The sequence below is a fragment of the Dendrobates tinctorius genome, unplaced genomic scaffold, assembly GCF_039654945.1.
Source record: "Dendrobates tinctorius isolate UK_male_01 unplaced genomic scaffold, ASM3965494v1 ptg000177l, whole genome shotgun sequence".
Classification (NCBI taxonomy): Eukaryota; Metazoa; Chordata; class Amphibia; order Anura; family Dendrobatidae; genus Dendrobates; species Dendrobates tinctorius.
In genome coordinates, this window is record NW_027361844.1 from 8,790,908 (window position 1) to 8,811,671 (window position 20,764).

The 20,764-nt window shown below is 43.3% G+C and overlaps 1 protein-coding gene across 1 annotated transcript in view; it reads left to right on the forward strand.

Moving 5' to 3' along the window:
- Positions 1-20,764, forward strand: part of MPP4 (MAGUK p55 scaffold protein 4) — a 196,475-nt gene that overhangs the window by 20,962 nt on the left and 154,749 nt on the right. Inside the window, exons 4-5 of the mRNA XM_073551429.1 lie at positions 4,140-4,220; positions 4,403-4,534. Of these exons, the coding sequence (XP_073407530.1) occupies positions 4,140-4,220; positions 4,403-4,534 (213 nt within the window). The remainder of the gene's footprint in view (positions 1-4,139; positions 4,221-4,402; positions 4,535-20,764) is intronic.

The following is a 20,764-nucleotide window of genomic DNA, read 5'->3' on the forward strand; positions in this document are numbered from 1 at the left end:
AACAGGCAGCTTCACCAGTGATCAGCACCAGCGAGGACGCTGGTCTCTAAGGTAAATATCAGGTTACTAAGCGGCGCGCATCATTTAGTTACCCGATGTGTACCTTAGAAACCTGCATGCTTGCGCCGGGAGCTGCGAGCACGCAGGTTTCTAAGGTACACATCGGGTAACTAAGTGACGTGCGCCGCTTAGTAACCCGATATTTACCTTGTTTACCAGCTCCCAGCTCCCAGCGCTATGCAGCATCAATAGTAAAAGATAGGATGTTAAAAATAAAAAAATAAAAAATATTGTTATTATCACCTTCTGATGGCCCCCGATCTGCTCTGCGGCGCTCCCGGCATCTTCCGGTCCCAGTAATGCTTTGCGCGAAGGACCTGAGATGACGTAATCAGCAGTCATTCACGCAAAGCATTACTGGGACTGGAAGATGCCGGTAGTGTGGTTTAGAGGCGGGAAGGACTTCGGGGGGCCGCCGGAGGGTAATTATACCTCTATTTTTTATTTTTATTCTATTTTTTACAGGATTATGGTACCCAGGGCCTGGAGGACAGTCTCATCTCCTCCAGGCTCTGGGTACCGTCCGCACATGATCCGCTTACTTTACGCATGGTGGGCATAGCCACATGTGTAAAGTGAGCATTTCAATGAATTCCTTTGGGTGCAGAATCGCCGCGATTCCGCAAAAAGAATGAGCATTCTGCTTATTTTTCCGCTATGAGATTCCACAGTGGAAAAATCCGTAGCATTAGCACAGCATTGCAGAATCCCATAGGATTGCATGGGATGCGTTTTCTTTGTGTTTTCATGGTGATATCACAACGGAAAAACGCCGCAAAAAAAACTAAACGTGTGCACACAGCCTTACAGTTGCAATGAAGATTATTCCAAATTTCAAACTTTCTGCTGTTTGCAATAAACCAATAAAATAAGAAAAATTTTAATATCTCAACACAACTAATATAATAAAAGAAGAAGCGATCCAGCTGAGTGCTCTGGTGATTTATTGAATGCTGTTCAAACAACAGAACGTTGTTTACGCGTTTCTGGCTAGACACCCTTAATCATATGGTTATGATTAAGGGCGTCTAGCCAGAAACGCGTAAACAACGTTCTGTTGTTTGAACAGCATTCAATAAATCACCAGAGCACTCAGCTGGATCGCTTCTTCTTTTATTATTGCTGTGCGGCCAGGGCAGGGCCGGATCCGAGTCTGAGGTGCGGTGAGGTCAGACGTGGGTGAGCTGGACTTTTATACAACTAATATAACAAGCGGTTTTTCCAAATTCTTCACAAAATACAACTTTTATTGACTACTGCAGTCTCAGAATTATTCCACTCCTGAACAGAATACCTCATAAGAGCTCACATTTGTAACTCTGGTGTTGTCTCAAATGTAACTGATGCAATTAACCCCTTTACTTACCACCAAGGGTGGTTTGCATGTTAATGACCAGGCAATTCTGATCACTGTCCCTTTATGAGGCAATAACTCTGGAATGCCTCCATTGATCCCGATGATTCTGACAGTGTTTTATCATGACATATTGTACTTCATGTTAGTGGTAAAATTTATTTGATATGACTTGCGTTTATTTGTGAAAAAAATGGAAATTTGGTGGAAATTTTGAAAATTTTGCAATTTTCCAAATTTGAATTTTAATGCCCTTAAATCACAGGGATATGTCACATAAAATACTTAATAAGTAACATTTCCCATATGTTTATTTACATCAGCACAATTTTGGAACCAAAATTTTTTTTTATTGAGAAGTTATAAGGGTTAAAAGTTGACCATCAATTTCTCATTTTTACAACACCATTTTTTTTAGGGACCACATGGCATTTGAAGTCACTTTGAGGGGTCTATATGATAGAAAATACCCAAAAACGACACCATTCTAAAAACTGCACCCCTGAAAGTGCTCAAAACCACATTCAAGATGTTGTTTAAGATTTCAGGTGTTTCACTGGAATTTTTTGAATGTTTAAAAAAAATGAATATTTAACTTTTTTTCACAAAAATTTTACTTCAGATCCAATTTTTTTATTTTATACCATGCGTATAAAATTTCAGTGCTGAAATCTCATCTCCCGAGATTAAAGTGCCGAGATCTCCATCTGCGCTTGCGCGGCGGCCATTTTCCAGGAAGCAATCCACCGCACAGGCATGGATGGAACGGCAGAGCCCCCCATGCAGCACGGGACAGAGCCCGGTGGCGGCAGGCATCGGGGGACACAGCGCAGTGGTGGCAGCACCCGAGGGGCGCAGCATGGTGGCAGCACCCGGGGGACCCCGCGCGGTAGCGGCAGCACCAGGTACACAGTGGGCGACAGCACCCCGGGGACAGAGTGGGCGACAGCACCCCGGGGAACAGAGTGGGCGACAGCACCCCGGGGACAGAGTGGGCGACAGCACCAGGGGACAGAGTGGGCGACAGTACCAGGGGACAGAGTGGGCGACAGTACCAGGGGACAGAGCGGTAAGCAATAAAACGCCTGGATTATAAGAAGCACCACCATTTTTTTAAAAAAACGTTTTTTCCTATTTTTCTCCTCAAAATTTGGGGTGCGTCTTATAATTCGGAGCGTCTTATAAAGCGAAAAATACGGTAATTATTTTTGCATCGCTTTATTCTGAGAGCTATAACTTTTTTTCATTTTTTCGCTGATGATGCTGTATGGTGGCTCATTTTCTGTGGGACAAGGTGACATTTTCAGCGGTACCATGTTTACTTATATCTGTCTTTTTGATTGCATGTTATTCTACTTTTTGTTCAGCGTTATGATGATAAAGCATTGTTTTTTGCCTTTTTTATGGTGTTCACTAAAGGGGTTATCTAGTGGGACAGTTTTATAGGGCGGGTCATTACAGACGCGGGGATACCAAATATGTGTACTTTTATTGTTCAGATTTTTTTTATTCAAATATTTATTTCGTGATAACGAAATATTGATTTTTTATTATTATTTTTTTTAGATTTTTACAATTATTTAAAAAAGATTTTTTTTACTTTATTTCATCTTTTACACTTAGTCCCACTATGGAACAATCATTTTTTGCAGGCTGATCGCTTCTATAGCATGCAGATGAAGCAGCACCTGTATGCTACAGAAATTGTCAGCGCTGCCCTTTCTGCACACTGACCTGAGAGACTTCCTGAAATGCACGGCGCATGACAGGAAGTTTCACAGCTCTGGTAACCCAGATGTCGTCATGACAGAGATTGGGTCCCCGCGTCACGCCGCGGGGTCTCTGATCCAAAGCCAGAGGGGCTGTCAATCCCTCTGCCTGCTCCCGGAATGCTGCGATCATGTTCGATCGCAGTATTCTGGGGGTTAGAGTTTCAGGAGTGGTCTGTGACCACTGCTGACACTTAGTGCCGGGTATCAGCTGTGAGAATCAGCTGACACCCGGCCGCGATCGGCCGCACACCACCCGTGTGCGCGGTCGATCGCGATGACATACTATTCCATCCATGGTCAGACAGGCCCAGGGCACATGGACGGAATAGTACATCTGATGTCAGAGAGGGATTAATCAAGGGCTTCGAATGTTGCATCATGAGTACTTGAGATTAAAAAAAAACTTTAAATACTTGGAATCGATTGTAGCCTGTGACATTTTTTGCATATTGGAAATATGGCTAAGTCAAAAGAGTGGTCAAAAAAGTTAAAGTGGTTTGCGAGGTTCATCACAAAGTCCGCAGTAACTCTTTGTGACTAAAGACTTGTGAATTCTCACTGTGCTCACAGTGGCGAGACCGGACTGTCATCTGATTGATATACATACTCCCAGCCACATTCCAACTAGATAGGCCCAACCTTGCACAATTCACTGGTATTGAGCGAGGCCACGCAAGTCTAGTTGGAAAATGGCCATAAGTATGCATACCGTATACTTGTGGTCACATGACCGCCCGGCCTTGCCACCCGCACTGGAGAATCCTGACAGAGCGCAATTCACAAGTCTGCAGTCACACAGAGTGATTTATTGTGAACAGCAGAAAGTTTATAAATTTTTACAAATACACCTGACAAAGGAGGTTGTATCATTTTGGTTGTGATTGCGGAGCAGTCTGTTGCTTCTTAATGTACATCAACTAAAAGTTTAAATCACAAATGTAATTTCTTGTCAGGTTGCAGATGTGCTGCGTGAGTCCCCTTCTTCATCTGACTCACGAGAATTAAGACGCCTTCTGCGAGGCCCACACTTTAAGGCAAGGCATTTTATAGGTTTGCTTGGTTGTTATGTTAGTACAACTACAGAAGTTCTACATTTCGATATTAGGAAAAATGTTCTCTTTTTATATGAAACAGCAAAGCAATATTCCAAATGAAAAAAAAAGTTTCCAGCTAGGGATTCTATCCATTTTATTAATACCATTGTTCATCTTCTCAGGCATTGATGTCTGCCCATGATACAGTGGCACAGAAAGATTTTGAACCTGTTCTTCCTCCACTACCGGAAAACATCCCAGAGAATGAAGAAGCTATGAGAATTGTGTGCCTGGTGAAAAACAAGCAGCCTCTGGTAGGAGATTTGAAACTTGTGATACATTTTATTTACAAAATAGAATATAGCATTTTCATTGCTGATGTGACACTTCACTTAAACATACCTATACACATGTTGAAGATTTTTTATACTGTTGCACCTAAATGTAAAATATGAAATGCTGTCCTCTTCATTTTTGCCACTAGGTGGCATGAAATAAACAAACATACGTGTACCTGGTAAAGCAGGACTGTCTTGGTTTGCAGCTGCTGCAAAGTGATCTTAACAATAGCATCTTCCTATCACCAGCTGATGAAGGGCTGACATTAGCATGGTGAAAGGAACATTATGATATCTTTTCTATAACATTCACCATCTAAGCTATAATACGTCTTACACTTTTTATTATGCAACATACCGTTCTTCCAGTAGAAGGCAATTAACTGTACCAAATTAGAAAGATGGAAGTTGAAATAACTATCCCTGATTGTCTTACACTACAATAACAAGAGGCACAAAAACTGACTTTGTATCTGAAGTTTTATTTAGTAAGTGCTGTGGCTTCAGCGTTTGACTTCACTGTTGGGTTGGTCTTCCACGCATTTCAACTATTCATATAATTCACAGCATAATAATATATATATCAGAAATCATAAAAGTCTATTTCTGCTCCCTGCAGTCCAAGTGGTGTAAAGAAGATCTGGTATTGGATCGTTATATAGACTGTACAGTGGATGTAAAAAGTCTACACACCCATGTTAAAATGCCAGATTTGTATCAAGTACAAAAAAATCATACCAAGAACAATCATTTCACCTTTAATGTCACCTATACAATATAAAATTCAATTAAAAAACAAACTGAAATCATTTTGAGGGGGAAATAAAAACAAAACTAAAATACAGTACATATAAACAATTGAAAAATAAGCTGAAATCATTGCAGGTGGAAAAATAAAGAACAAAATAATGTTGTTTCATAACTATGAACATAAGCTAATACTTTTCTGAAAAACCTTATGAATTTTTGGCAGCATTCAGTCTTTTTGGAATAGGAGTCTGTCAGCATGGCACATCTAGAATTGGCAATCTTTGCCCACTCTTCCTTGCAGTAGCTCAAAACCTGTCAGGTTGTGACTACATTTACTTTGTACAGAGCCCTCTTCAGGTTACCCACAAATTTTCAATTGGAATCAGGTCTAGGATCTGGCTGTGCATTACAAAATGTTGATCTTCTTCTGGTGAAGCCATTCTTTTATTGATTTGCATTTATTTTCGGGTCATTGTATTGAAAGATGAAATTCCTCTTCATATTCAGCTTTATAGCACAGGCCTGAACGTTTTGTTTCAAAATTGACTAATATTTAAAATGATTTACAATTCCAGCCACCTTAGGGGGGGCGGAGCCTGAACGTTGGTGGAGCAAGAAGCAGGAAACCTGAGCTCCCGGACAAATGCACCAAAAGGGGCTCTAATATCACCAGAGCCTTCTTTTTATACCATCCCCGCATTACAACCCAAACCAGGACCCCACTGGATCGCATAGACCCTGGGTGGCAAGTCACGTTCGGGATAAAGAAGGGATTCATATAACTGTGGCCCTGCAGGCGGGAGATTGCCGGAGTGGCGGAAGGATATACTGCTAACAGCACCATCGCCTCGGGTAGAGGACTTCACCCCTGACCCAAGGCTGTCAGATAAGAGAGACCCCGGAGCTAACCCTCCCCTGCAAATAAGGTACCATTGCGAAACCCCCTGACCAGGACACATAAAATCGCTACTATTCTCATAGCTGGGGGACGGCTACAGAGAGTGTGTATCACGCCGCAGCATTGAAAATAGTCCCGTCGGGCTTGCAGAAGACACGCGGCCCGGGACCTAGAATAGACGTGCAGCGGCACGCTTCAGCCTCCTCCCCTCTCTGCAGTCAGTGAGAGAGATCTGAGGAATTCAAGCGTCTCCTGGAGCTGAGGTAACATTGAAATAACAGAAGCAAGGTGACGGAGTGTCTTAAGCAGAGGGGTCTGATTCAGGGGACAGAGGACCAGGAGAGCATGGTCATTCTCCCTAACTCCGTAGCAATAAAGGAGATAATCAATTAATCAAGTGGGGGCCTGAGACTGTCTGACCCGAGGGGTGCGAGGAGAGAAGGGAGTAATATAAGGAGCCTTAGATCTGTATTAAGCGCTCCCCCCCCACCAGTGCTGTCCCTACATCTTTCATCCCCCCCTTATTTGCTTTCTAATTGACCCATGTTATACCTAGCTGTACGAATATAAGAGAGGATTCTCTGGAAAACCAGCAGAAAGTGGTTATAGACTGCCATCTAGTGACCAGAGCCAGAACGACATCTCTTTCCATTGTTTATCACTTATAAGATTGGGCATAAAATGGAACATTAGCTAAATTCATAGCCAGCGAGAGGAATTCTAATCTTCAAACTGCTCTATTCTTCTCTGCTTTAGATAACTGCAAAAATGGGGAGATCCAGCGTAAAAACGCAAAAAAGCATGCCCAAACCTACAAGGTCCACTACGCAAACAGACATGGATGACTTTCTTACAAAACAAACGGTTCCGTCAGATTCTCTTAAACCATCCAAGCTTCGTGATTTGACCTCATTAGGAGATTCAGATTCTGAACCGGAGAGTGACTCTGACACGGGCAGCACAGCGAGAGAGGCCTTAGTCACTCGTTCGTTCATCAAACGTATATTGTCTAAAGCTCTTGAGCCAATAGGACAAGAACTTGCAGAGATAAAACACGACCTAAAACTTCAAGGCCACAGACTTGAGACATTGGAAAATTCGCAAGTTGCCATGACGCAAAGTTCGAACGCTGTACTAGACTCTTTAAAAGTCCATGAAATCCAACTACATACAATTCACACGGTGCTAGAAGATCATGAGAACAGAGAACGTCGTAACAACATAAGAGTTAAAGGCCTTTCTGAAACGGTGGCCGTTGAGGCGTTATGGAAAGCAACACAAGAGATATTCAAAGAACTACTTAATGAATCAGATCCGCAGGAAATTGAACTGGTGAGAGTACACAGAGCATTGCGTCCGAGGCCTTCTCAAGGGGAAACTCCACGAGATGTGATCTGTCGCTTCCTCGATTATCGAGCAAAAGACTTAGTTCTTCGCAGAGCGCGGGAGGCGCAGGAGATCTCGTATGAAGGCTCACAAATTAAACTTTTCCAGGATTTATCGGCCAGCACTCTCAGGAAGCGGAGGATCTTGAAACCGTTCACTGAAGCATTGATAAAAAAAGGCGTCCGTTTTAGATGGTTGTTCCCGTTTGGAGTACATATCACAAATGGAGAAAAAGGTATCTCAGCAAGAACATCACAAGACATCAAAGAGGCATGTGAGTCCTTGGGGATTGAGCTGGAGGCCTACCCGGATCTGGAGTCCTTCCATTCGGCGACCCTATTGCATCCGCTGCCAGATGACCCGGCGTGGCAGATAGCCCTGACGCCAAAATCACAAAGGCTGAAAAGGAAGCTGACAAAGACCTCGCTTCCTAAGGACTCCAGAGACAATACTTGATCTTTGGGTTAGACCCAGATTTTGCAGTTAAGTTTTCTTGGTGTCTACCCCAGTTGGGGTATTGAATGTGGTTGAAGCAAATCTGATGGGGTTGGCGTGCTTTTCCAAATATGGGTAAGCACTGCTGCCACATCTATCCAATAATTCGTTGTAAGGTTTCAACCTAGATTTAGTTACAGCCCAAACTGGGCATTCTCCTAGAATGGAGCATTTCATATTTCATATTTAGTTTATAGGCTGATTGGAATTTTCCTCAAGCTGGCATTCTATGAAACAATGTCAGTAGGTAACTATGGTACGTTGGCATATTGGTCAATGATATTGTGCAACTTAATAACATGGATAATGTTAATATTGTGTTCTCCCCCTCTTTACCTTTCTGTTTTCTCTACCCTTTTCTTTCTTTCGTCTGGTCTACTTGTCCTAGACCCCCTCCCCACACCTATAGGCACAAGGGTTCGTCCCCGTCGTGAGCTGCAAGGATGCTGCTGTGTACAGAAACATGATGGATTCGGATAAGGTACACACATTCATCTCTTTTAACGCACATGGGCTGAACTCTCCAAACACTAGACGCCACACATTACAACTATTCAAAAAACAGCAGGCAGCAGTATTGCTTATTCAGGAAACGCACTTCAAACCGGATAAATTGCCCTCCTTTGAAAGCTCGATTTATGATAAATGGTTTCATGCGACAACCACCCAGTCCGGTTCCAGAGGAGTGTCAATAGCAGTGGCAAGGGGAGTGCCCTTCCAGCTAAGAGAAACTATGGCGGACCCTCAGGGTCGTTACATCTTTGTCAAAGGTCTACTAAACGGTGCCCTGGTAACATTGTGCAGTTTATACGCACCAAATAAAAAACTATTGAGATGGGTACTCTCAACACTGAAAAAAATTGATGGCTTTAGAGAGGGTGCATTGATAGTGGGTGGGGACTTGAATGTTGCATTAGAGCCTTTGCTAGACACGACTAAACAGAAAAGTTCGCTCTCACCTAAAGATCTTTACAGAATAAAGTCACAACTGGGATCTCTACAATTGATTGACACATGGAGATATCTAAACCCCTCTGACCGAGACTACACCTTCTACTCCCACCCTCATAAATCTTACCACCGTTTAGACTATATTTTTATATCCAGTAAAATGCTTGCCAATATACAACAGGCGAAAATAATTCCGAATATTTATTCCGATCACTCTTCGGTTTTGTTAAAATTCTCATTATCTAAAGCCTTTCCCCGACATAGAGTATGGCGGCTCAATGAGTCAGTACTTGGAAGTACCGAGGTACAGACACGTATAAACAAAGTGCTCTCCCAATATTTTGAGCAAAATGCTTCACCAGAAATTTCCTCACAGATACTATGGGAAGCACATAAGTCAGTTGTCAGAGGGGAGTTGATATCTATCACTTCCTTTCTAAATAAACTGCAACAAAAAGAAATCCAGGATCTTTATGATAGTATATCACAGCTGGAGCTTACACATAAACATAAAATAGATCAACATAGCTTAGAGAAGCTGCAACAAAAAAGACAGCAACTTAAAGACATATTAAACTCGAGATCTGCTAAGCTATATGCAACATGGAAAAACAGAATGTACGTCCATGGAGACAAAGCATCCAAATTAATGTTATCGCAACTAAGGAAGCGGCAGTCACGTACGCTGATTAACTCAATTAAGAATGAACAAGGGTTCAGCTCGCAAGCTCCTGAGCACATGGAGCGGGCATTCCTTGACTACTATAAGAAATTATATAATCTCCGTCCGGAAGATAACGCCGATTCCGCACTTAAAAGAAGCATGGACACTAGGTCCTTCCTAAGCACTTTAGATCTGCCTGTCTTGTCTGATTCCCAAAAACAATATCTTACTAGACCTTTTTCACTGGGGGAGTTGCAGTCCGCCCTGTCAAAGTGCCCGAAGGGGAAAGCGCCCGGTCCAGATGGATTCTCAGCACTTTACTATAAATCCTTCTCTGGCCTCCTACTCCCACATTTATTGAACGTTTGCAACGCAGTTTTACAAGGCCACCCATTGCCAAACCAAATGCTTACAGCCAGAATATCCCTAATACACAAAGAGGGGAAGGATCCTGAACAATGTAGTAGCTATAGGCCAATCTCTCTCCTTAATGTGGACCTAAAAATCCTAGCAGGGCTGATGGCAAAAAGAATGGCCAAGTCATTGCCAAATTTGATTTCCTTAAATCAGACCGGGTTTGTGGGTGGAAGGGAGGGAAGGGATAATGTCCATAAAGTATTGCACCTTCTTCAATACGCAAAAAATCGTAAACTACCATTGATGCTTCTTGGAACAGATGCAGAGAAGGCCTTTGACAGGGTGGACTGGGTATACCTACGGGAAGTGCTGATCAAGTTTGAGATACCCGAAGCGTTTATAGCAGCCGTAATGGCAATGTACGATAAGCCCACAGCACATATTAGGATTAACGATTTTACAACAGATGCATTTACTATAAAGAACGGAACAAGACAGGGCTGTCCCCTATCCCCGTTGTTATTTGTGCTAGCAATGGAACCTCTCTTAAAGGCCATACAAGTACATGAGGGAATAGAGGGTATTCGCATCAATAAGACACACTATAAAATAGCGGCATTTGCGGACGATCTTTTAGTCTTGATGACTAATCCTTTGCTGGGACTCCCAACATTGATGGCTCTTATAGATCAATATAGCAAAATTTCCAATTTTAAAGTAAATATGTCTAAGTCGGAAGCGCTAGACATACATATATCCCCGAATACCTTAGCTAAACTAAAAAGTACATACCCATTCACCTGGCCAAAACAATATATCAAATATTTAGGTGTAAAGATAGGAAGATCGGATAGAGACCTTTTTCAACAGAATATTCCCCCCCTAATTGCCTCAGTAGAAACCATCATGAAATCATGGAGGGACTCGTATGTGTCGTGGATGGGAAGGAAAAATTTACTGAAGAGCCTAATCTTACCCAAGTTTATATATATTTTCCAAATGCTCCCTATAACCATCCCCAAATCGTATCTTTTTAAAATTAATACATTATTCCGCAGATATGTTTGGAAAAAGCAAAAGCCCCGATTAGCATACAGGACATTAACATTAAACAAATCAAGGGGTGGGATGGGTGCACCAGACATAATGAGGTACTACCAAGCGACAATGCTTACCAGAGTGGTAGACCTGTTACGGTCTCCTAACAATAAGCAGTGGATTGAGGTGGAGGAAACCCTAGCACCTTATCCCCTGAGATCCATCCTTTTGGCATATCCTTGTAAAAACATAAACAAAAATCTACCTAATATACACACCAAAGCTACCTTAAAATTATGGAAGGGATTGGTGAAAACTCTAGTTCCCCCTTTGTCCCCCTTACTCAAGTTGGCAGATATAATGCCACATGCATCTTATTCCCGAGACAGTGATGTAATCAAACCCGGTTCCCTGGCAAATGTAGCGGTTGATGACCTCTTGGCGGACGGGGCACTCCCCTCCTTTCAGGAACTGAAGAAGCAACCAGGGCTTTCCAACTTGACCTTTATACAATTCGGCTCTATAAGAGACTCCTTGGCACGGTATCTTTTAGGAGCAGACGTTACCCGCCCACTGACTGCATTTGAGACTCTCTGTGCAACAAAGGATAAACCCAAAAAGATAATGTCGTCTATTTACCAGATTTTAAATATAACTGACTGTTGTCTCAAAAGAGCTTATATAACACATTGGGAAAAGGATTTGGGATTCAAGTTTACCCCAAATCAAATATCACACATTTATAATTCATCTCATGGCCCATCACAATGTGTTAGAGCACAAGAGAATTCCTTTAAAATAGTCGCCAGATGGTATATTACACCACAGCAGAACACTTATTGGCGGACGGGGTCTTCTGCTAGATGCTGGAGATGCTGTGATTCGGAGGGAACATACTTACATATGTGGTGGTCCTGTCCACCCCTGCTGCAGTTCTGGCGACTAGTAGAGGATTATATCGGGGAAATTGTGGGCAAAAAGCTTACTTTGACACCGGAGATAGTGCTTTTAAATTTTCTGTCACCGACTGGACATAAAAATACTGCTCTGTTGACTCAACACATTCTTTCAGCAGCGAAACTTTTGATACCTATGAACTGGAAGTCAACTACCATTCCATCTATATCCCAATTGCAAGAGAAGGTAGATATGCTATATCAAGTAGCCAAACTGGCTGCCTTGGTGAATGGCTCACTTTCAGCTTTTGAAAGAGTATGGCACCCATGGACCCGATTCAGATCCATTAGTAGAAGTTGATAAGGCTATGGTGGCCTCCTTGCTTGGCTTTATCAGAGTGGACGAAATCCTTATTGCCTGGTGTTCCCCCCCCCTCCCCTTATCTCCCTTATATTCCACCCCTATATCCCAACTTCTTCCTCTAATTACTTGACCTCCTGTCCCTTTACTCCCTATACTGTTTTTTTTTTCTCTTCTCTTTTCTTCTTTTTTGTTCTTCTTCATCTTTGTTTGAAATCATGGCATATGTGATGTAGCAGGGGCGTGTGGATGGGAAGAACCCAGATTTGAACCCAGATAATCCTGCTGCTGGAAGTTCCTTTAAGGCTGTTGGTGTCCTTAAACCTCTATATATCAATAGTTTTTGCCATGAATTGATATTTCAAACTATCTGTTTATCTCCCGAAAAGTGGAATTTGTAGGTTATATAATAATTTTGTAAGCTACCCTGTTGATTGCTTTCTTTCGGATGTAACTTGCAGATTTCGATAAATAAAACATTAAAACAAAACAATTCCAGCCACCTTGACTAAAGTCCCAGTTCAAGCTGCCAAAAAAACAACCCAAAAGCATAATGCTGCCTCCACCATGCTTTAGTGTGGGTATGGTATTCTTTTGGTGATGTGCTGTGTTGACTTTTTGCCAACCGTACCTTTTGCAATTATGGTCAAAAAGTTCACATTTTTTATATGCTTTTGGCAAGCTTTATGTAGATGTTAGCAAATCTTAGCCAGGCTTGGATGTTTTTCTTTATATGAAAAGGCTTCAATCTTCCACCCTACCTCACAGGCCAGACATATGAAGAACATGGGAGATTGCTGTCACATGCCTTATACAACCAGCACTTGCCAGAAATTCCTGCAGCTCCTTTAACCTCTTCACCCCGAAGCCTGTTTTCACATTCCTGACCAGGCCAAATTTTACAATTCTGAACAGTGTCACTTCATGTGGTAATAATTCTGGAACACTTCAACAGATTCCAGTGATTCTGAGAATGTTTTTTCATCACATATTGTACTTTATTTTAGTGGTAAATTTAGGACAATAATTTTTGTGTTTATTTGTGAAAATTTTGGAAACTTGTCAAAAATTTATCAATTTTCAAACTTCTAATGGTTTTAAACCAGATAGTTATATCACATAAAATAAAATAGTTAATAAATAACATTTACCAAATGTCTACTTTACATGGGCATAATTTTTTAAACATAATCTTTTGTTAGGAAGTTAGAAGGTTTAAGAGTTTATCAGCAATTTTTCATTTTTCCAACAAAATTTACAAAACCAATATTTTTAGAAACCACATCCCATTTGAAGTAACTTTGAGGTGACAATGTGACAGAAAATAACCAAAAGTGACAGCATTTTAAAAACTTCACCCCTCAAAGTGCTCAAAACATAATTCAATAAGTTTATTAACCCATTAGGTGCTTCACAGGAATTAAAGCAATATGGAAGGGAGAAAATGTTGCTTTAGCCTCAAATTTTGCATTTTAACAAAGATAACATAAGAAATTGGACCGTATAATTTGTTGTGAAATTTTTCCTGAATACACCAATGCCCCATATGTGGGGGAAAACTATTGTTTGGAGGGAAGGAAGGAGCAAAATTTGACCTTTGGAATGCAAAATTGGCAGGAGTTGATAGCGGACGCCATGTTGCATTTGCAGAGCCCTTAATGTGCCTAAACAGTGAAAATCCCCCCCAAAATGACCCCATTTTGAAAACTAGGCCCCTCAAGGAACTTATCTAGATGTGTGGTGAGCACCCCCAGGTGCTTCTAAGAATTCGATGACGTTGATTCGTGAAAATGATTAATCAAATTTTTCTCACAAACATTTTTTATTTTTGCTAAGGTAACACGACAAAATGGACCCCAAAATTTGCTGTGAAATTTTTCCTGAGTACAATAATACCTCTCTACGTGATGATAAAGTACTGTTTGGACACCCTGCCAAGTTCTGAAAGGAAGGAATGACTTTTGGAAAGCAGATTTTGATGGAACGGTCTGCAGAAGACATGCCCCTTATGTGCCCAAACAGTGTGCCTAAAACAGTGGAAAATCCCCACAAGTGGTCCCATTTTTGAAATTACACCCCTCAAGGAATTTATCTAGAGGCATAGTTATAGTAATTTTAATAATAATGCTTTTAGTTTTACAGGTGTATGAATTTATAATGTGGTGATATGTGTAAAAATTGTTGGTGTACATCAGATTTTAAAAGGGTGTTGTTAACAGTGTAAAACCAAATTTTATCAATTTATTGACGTGTCATATGCTTTGATCCAATCCTTAATGCAAAGGACAGGTTTCTCAGGCCAGGTTTCATAATAGTAAATTGTATCTTTTTATATTCCCATCTAGGAGCATACTCTGCATCTTTTCTGTGTTTTTCCTTTACTCTCACTTTGGGGAACCTCACAGGGGAAAATTTTGCCCTGGTACAATATGGACACATGAAGTTTCAGAAGTACTGAGTCCCTCACTTTCCTGACTGCCAAACATTAGTGCCTTGATGACTACCTCCTGAAAGTCCCCGTATTGCCTGCACGACAAAACAGCACAAAAACATTGTTCAGTGTGTGACAAAGTCACTGGCAAAGTACTAGAGTGGAGATACGTATATAGCACTGAAGTTGTTAGCTTCAGTAATATAAACCTAGGAAAAATCATCCAGCACACTAAGTGATGAGAGGGGTTAATCAGCCATGTTTAGTGCTAGGATGATTGAACAGCTGTAGAGTGGGAGGAGATCAGAGGATAAATACTCAGCCTTCTAGAGCATTTGAGTGTGGGTGGGTCTGGAGGTGCAAGATCTGGAGATGTGCTTTTGTGTTAAGGAAAGCTGGAGGTATGGAGATTACAGGTCTGCTGGATTGAATGTCCTTTGCTAAAGGACATGGAAGCTGGAATCTAAGCCAGGTGGGCTAACCAGAACTATTGTATGGACTTGTTACTTTACGTCTTGCCTTCTGCTGGACAAAGGCTGTAGTTACGTTTTCTGGAGCCGTAATTTATGAGGATTGTAATAAATCAGGTGGACTGTAAATAGAAATGGTTCCTGTGTCTAACGCTTTAAAAAGTCGAGTGTGTTGACCTACTACAAGTGCCATCTGTACAATGGGCATAGCTGACTTTCTGTACCATACTTTAGCTTTTCACATGGCACTGTATGGTTTGAGGACTTGATCTGAGAGATCTACACCCCCCATATACCGATTGTAATCCAGAAGATAATCTGGATTTGGGATTTGTGTTATGGTACCTCAGACAGTGACAAGGGAGCTGTTGTCACGGTATATTTTGATCACAATAAGGACATCCCTTTTGACCTTATACTTGACCACCAGCATGTTGTCTCTACATTAGGCTCTGATGTTGCCTTTTCTCGGTAGTTGCCCAAATAGTGGCTTAGGGAGGCCTCTCTGATTTCTTCTCACGGTGACGCATGCAACTGTACCTCTGACGGAGAGGGTCTTGAAGAGTGGGCTACTGGTGTAAAAATTATCTATGTAGATATGTAGAGGTGATAAGCTTTATCCAACTGAGCATGTAGCAATTCCCACACAATTTTCTCACTCACCCCCAGGACAGGGGGGCATTCAGGGGGGTCAATCTGGGTGTACTTCCTTTAGTAAGTCCTAAATCTGTGGGTGTACCCTGAGGTACTCTCGCACAGCTTAAACAGTTTAATTCCATATGTGACCCTCTTACGGGGCCGGTATTGTCTGAATTTCATCCTCCCTTTGAAAGGAACCAGAGATTCATCTATAGAGATGGTGTGTACGCCTCAGCAAATTTTCTGCTGAAGTGGTCAACCACTGGCCGAATTTTATATGGACAATCAAAGTTAACCTTGTCTCGGGGAGGATACTGCGCATTATCAATATAATGCAAAAACTTTTTAGAATGCTTCAAATCGTGTCCTTGTCATCGCCATACAAAATACTGGTGTGCTGTAGAGTATATCAGTTGACTGGAAGTTGACTGGGTCACTAACCCGGAGGACACGGCACAGAAGCAGGCACCTGTTTGCACAACAGACTGTGAGTAAAGCTTTGGAACTACATGCCCTGGTGTCCTCCACTTATTCCTGCGCCAACCTGCCCAGCACTGCTACATCCCTTGCGCCTGACACTACACCATCTAAGTGTCACTTCACTTACACTGCCCTGGGACTACAGCCCTGCCTGTGGAGGGCTATAACATCACTGCTGCACCACACCATCTGTCCCAGAGGATCTGTCTGCAGCGTCGGCTTACATCTCTATTGCCGAATACCACAGGTGGCGTCACGAATCACTTATAAACTTTCACTACCATAAGCACACTGAAGATTCTCCTTTTACAATGGGCGCCCAGGGCCACGGGCTGAGTCCCAGCTGCCGTGACATCTCCCATTAAAGCTCATCGGGCCTGGTACCGAGTACCCCACAGCCCTGGGTGTGAGGGCGTCCCAAGTTCCTTTCAGCTTATGACATATCGTGACGTATTGGGCGACGATCTCCACTGTTAATTCCTCTGCCCCCAGTAGGATGCGGAGTTTCCTCTCCTCGTCCATGGATGGGAAGTCCGGGTTGTGAATGGAAAGTCTCTGGAAGTGGGAGGCCCTCACTGCTGAGTATTTGTTGCAGTGAAGAAGGAAGTGTGCCTCCTCCTCCAGTGCCCCCTACTTGGCAGTGCTGGCACAGTCTGTTCTCCTGTGGCTTGTATGTCTGTCAGTGCCATCCTGTTTCCACCTCTAGACTGTGGGTACTCAGTCTGTATAGACTCAGGGTCTGCCTGTCTTTGGGGTGATGTAACCTTTCCAGATATGGGGCCAGAGTATAGTCCCTCCTCAGTGGTCAGTAGATAGTGAGTTTCTGGGAGTTCTCTAATTCACTCTGCCAACCTTCTATATATTGCATCTTGTGGCTCTCTGAGATCTTCTTTATTTCGGCTTTTGTCAGGGTGTGTTGCTGACTTTGGCTTTATTGTGGTAGGAGCTGGGGTTACTGCTCTGTATGAGCGCCTGGTGTGATAGCGTCATCTAGTTTATAGTTAGTCATACGGGGAATCGGCCCAACTCTGCCCGACAGGCTATGTTTGAGATGCTGCGATGTACTTGGAGAAGATATTTGCAGAACTCCACGTGAAAGACTTTGGTCGGGCTGGAATCTCACTTTGTGTGGTCTGGGTAAGTCACTGGGCCCCAAACCTGGCTACCATTGAGCAGTATAGGAGTGATGACGCTATTGAATATCTTAAGTCAAACTCACCGGTGGTTTGAGGTGGTACAGTTGTCTTCTGATGGCATAGAAGGTTCTGCATGCTTTTCTTTTCAGGGCCTCTGCTGCTTGCTTGAGGCTCCAGACCGAGGTAGGTATAGCTGTTGGTCTTCTCCAGTTTGGAACCATTTAATGTGAGAGATTGAGTGGGCGTTTTATTCTGATTCCTCTTCTGAAACACCATGACTTTGGTCTCCTTTTGGTTGATGGGCAGCGCCCAGGTGGTGCTGAATGTTTCCAGCACTGCCAGGCTATCTTGGAGGCATCTCTCAGTTGGGGAGAGTAGCAGGAAGTCATCTGCGTACAGCAGAACCTTCACCAGAATGAGGCCTGGGGTGGGGGAGGATTTCAGGGCTGCTGCCAGTCCATTTATGTAGATGTTGAATAGAGTTGGACTCAGGCTGCAGCCCTGTCTGACTCCGTGGCCCTTCCGGAAGAAGGCTGTCCTCTTCCCGTTCACCTTCATGCTGCAATGGTTCTCAGTGTATGAGCTCTTGATTATGTTGTAGGTTCTGTCACCTATTCCGCTTTCCAGGAGTTTCAGAAACTCTTCTTCTAACCAGTAAGGATGTGTGTGCAAGTGCTTTTACATGTGTATTGTGTTCGGTGTGAATAAAGGGTACTATTTATTATAAATTATAGTATAAAAAGCAGAAAGAAACCAAAAAATTTTTTTTTTAAGCTACAAGAAAATCAGATGTCACTAACACTGCAACATCCGCTACTCTACTTATAGAAAACAAAGTAAAAGTCTCTTGGCGAGAGACTCTGTTCAGCAGCAATACTGATCAGAGCACTGCGACCGCAGGATGCGCACATGTTAGTGTTTAGAAAAAAAAAGCATGGATGCTCATCGCAGTAGGCAATTGGGGTGTGGATGAGTCGCCCTCCCAGGGCTGTGGGGTACTCGGTACTGGGTCGGTATCAGTGGGATGTGTCACAGTGGCGGTGACCCGGACCGTGGCCCTTGGCGCCCAAGTAATAGGAAGATGTGAATGTTATAAAATGAATAGTTCGTGACGCCACCTGTGGTGTTTGGCAAGGAAGGTGTTAAGCCGACGCTTCAGACAGATCCTCTGGGACAGATGGTGTGGTGCAGCAAGGATGGTATAGCCCTCCACAGGCAGGGCGGTTGTCCCAGGGCAGTGTAGATGTGTAGACACTTAGATGGTGTAGTGTCCGGCGCAGGGGATGTAGCAGTGCAAGGCGGATGGACGCAGGAAGGAATGGAGGACACCAGGGCATGTAGTTGAAAAGCTTTACTCACAGTCTGTAGTTCCCGCTTCTGTGCCGTGGCCTCCGGGTCAGGGACTTGGTCAACCTCCAGGCAAGATGGAATGCTCCCTTCCACACTCCGCCAACTGATGTGCCCTTTCTGAACGTCTCCTCTATAGCACCTTAAGTGTGAAGATCTCCTAGTACTGTGTTACACTGGAGTTCCTCCTGACAGATGTTCCCAAGAACTCTACTTGCACGGCAGACAGCTGTAGCCTGCTTCGGGGACTCTCTAGTCCTAGTCCCGGCTCTCTATCCGTGTTGCTGTTGTGCCCTCAAGTCTTAGATGGGAGTAGTGCATTTACAGCCTACTACTCCACCGGTGTCTGCTGCAGAACCATTAGTGTCCATACAACCTCTGGGACCGGGCCCCGGCCTTGCGCTTAGAACTTCTAGGCAGGGTTCTTCCTCTAACCCACGTCCTCTATGTTCCCTTTTCTCCTACGTTCCGAACTTGTCTTTTCCCTTCTATGGAAGCTCAGGCTTCAGTTCAATGTTCTTCTCCTTCTTTCCTTTCCCGTGCCAGCTGGCTCAGGTCACTGAGGCAGCTGCAGCACTCCTTCCTCCATCCCTCTTCCAGGGATCCCCACTCCTCACAAGTGGCTTCCTCTCTCACTGACCTCCTGTCAGACTGACCTGTAATCCTAAACCATCCTGCTCATATATATATTCTGAACTCCACCCACCTCCCAGCACGTCTAGTGTTCCAAGCAGGGAACCACCAAAGGTGGTCTGCCTCTCTCTAAGCAAGGAGCCGCAATGTGGTTTTGCTGAACTACTCTATTGTGTGGGGTGCGAGTGTTGGAGCGTGGTCAGGAGCCTCCAACTTACCTGGATGGTGGGGCACAACACCTTAGGAGAAGGTGCAGTACCTCTGTGGCAACTGAGCCCCAGGGGCACATGGACGCAGGACGTGCACGCATTAAAGGCGCCTCAAATAACAATGCAAAAGTGCCTCAATAATGCAATTGGAGAGTGGGGGGGGACTGGAACAGGGATTTGGGAACTGCTGCTGTGATCACAGATCAGTCACACAGACATCACGGCAAAGGAGAAGCAGGAGAATCGTAGGAAACAAGGAGGATTGCAGCAGGATCGCACTAGTGACCACCAATGATTTTTCTCTTTTCCAGGTACACAGAGGACCTATACAACCACTCTGCACTCCAGATCTGAGGAAAAAGATGGTGCAAAGTGGTGATTGTCATTTTAAATCAACCCTTTTGGCACCAATTGGTCAGTAACTATTGTTCAGCCAAACGGTGCCAAAAGGGTTAAAAAACAACGGTGCAGTTGTGATCACCCCATCCATATTGACTGTTGTGATTGGTGCTTCCTCAGACAGCATGCCACATTGATTAACATTTTTTAGCGTTAAAACATGATGATTGGCTGGTCAGAATTGACCAGCCAATTACAGCGATTGGCGACGCTGAGGGGTGGTACAGTCCCATGGGGGTGATGTACAAGGATGGTCTGTTGTCAGAGGCAGAAGCTATCTTATCTCAATTCAGCACGGTGACCGGAACTTGAGGCTGCCATACATGCAGTTCCTGCAGCGCTGTACATATACTGGAGATGTCGTGAAGGGGTTAATATTGCTGTGGGTCTCTTGGCAGCTTTCTGGATCAATTGAATTTTTTTTTCTTTTCATCAATTTTTGAGGTACGTCCAGTTCTAGGTAATTTGACTGTTGTGCCAAATTTAAGCCACTTCTTGATGACCGGCCTCACAGCGTCTCATGGTATACCTAATAACTTGCAATTTTTTTTAAATCATCATGACTCTTCAATAATTAGATTCCATTGCTGTGTTGTAAGCTTATTATGGATCATAGCTTCTGTTGTAAAATGCAACCAACAAAAAAGTCAGGAAAATCATACCACA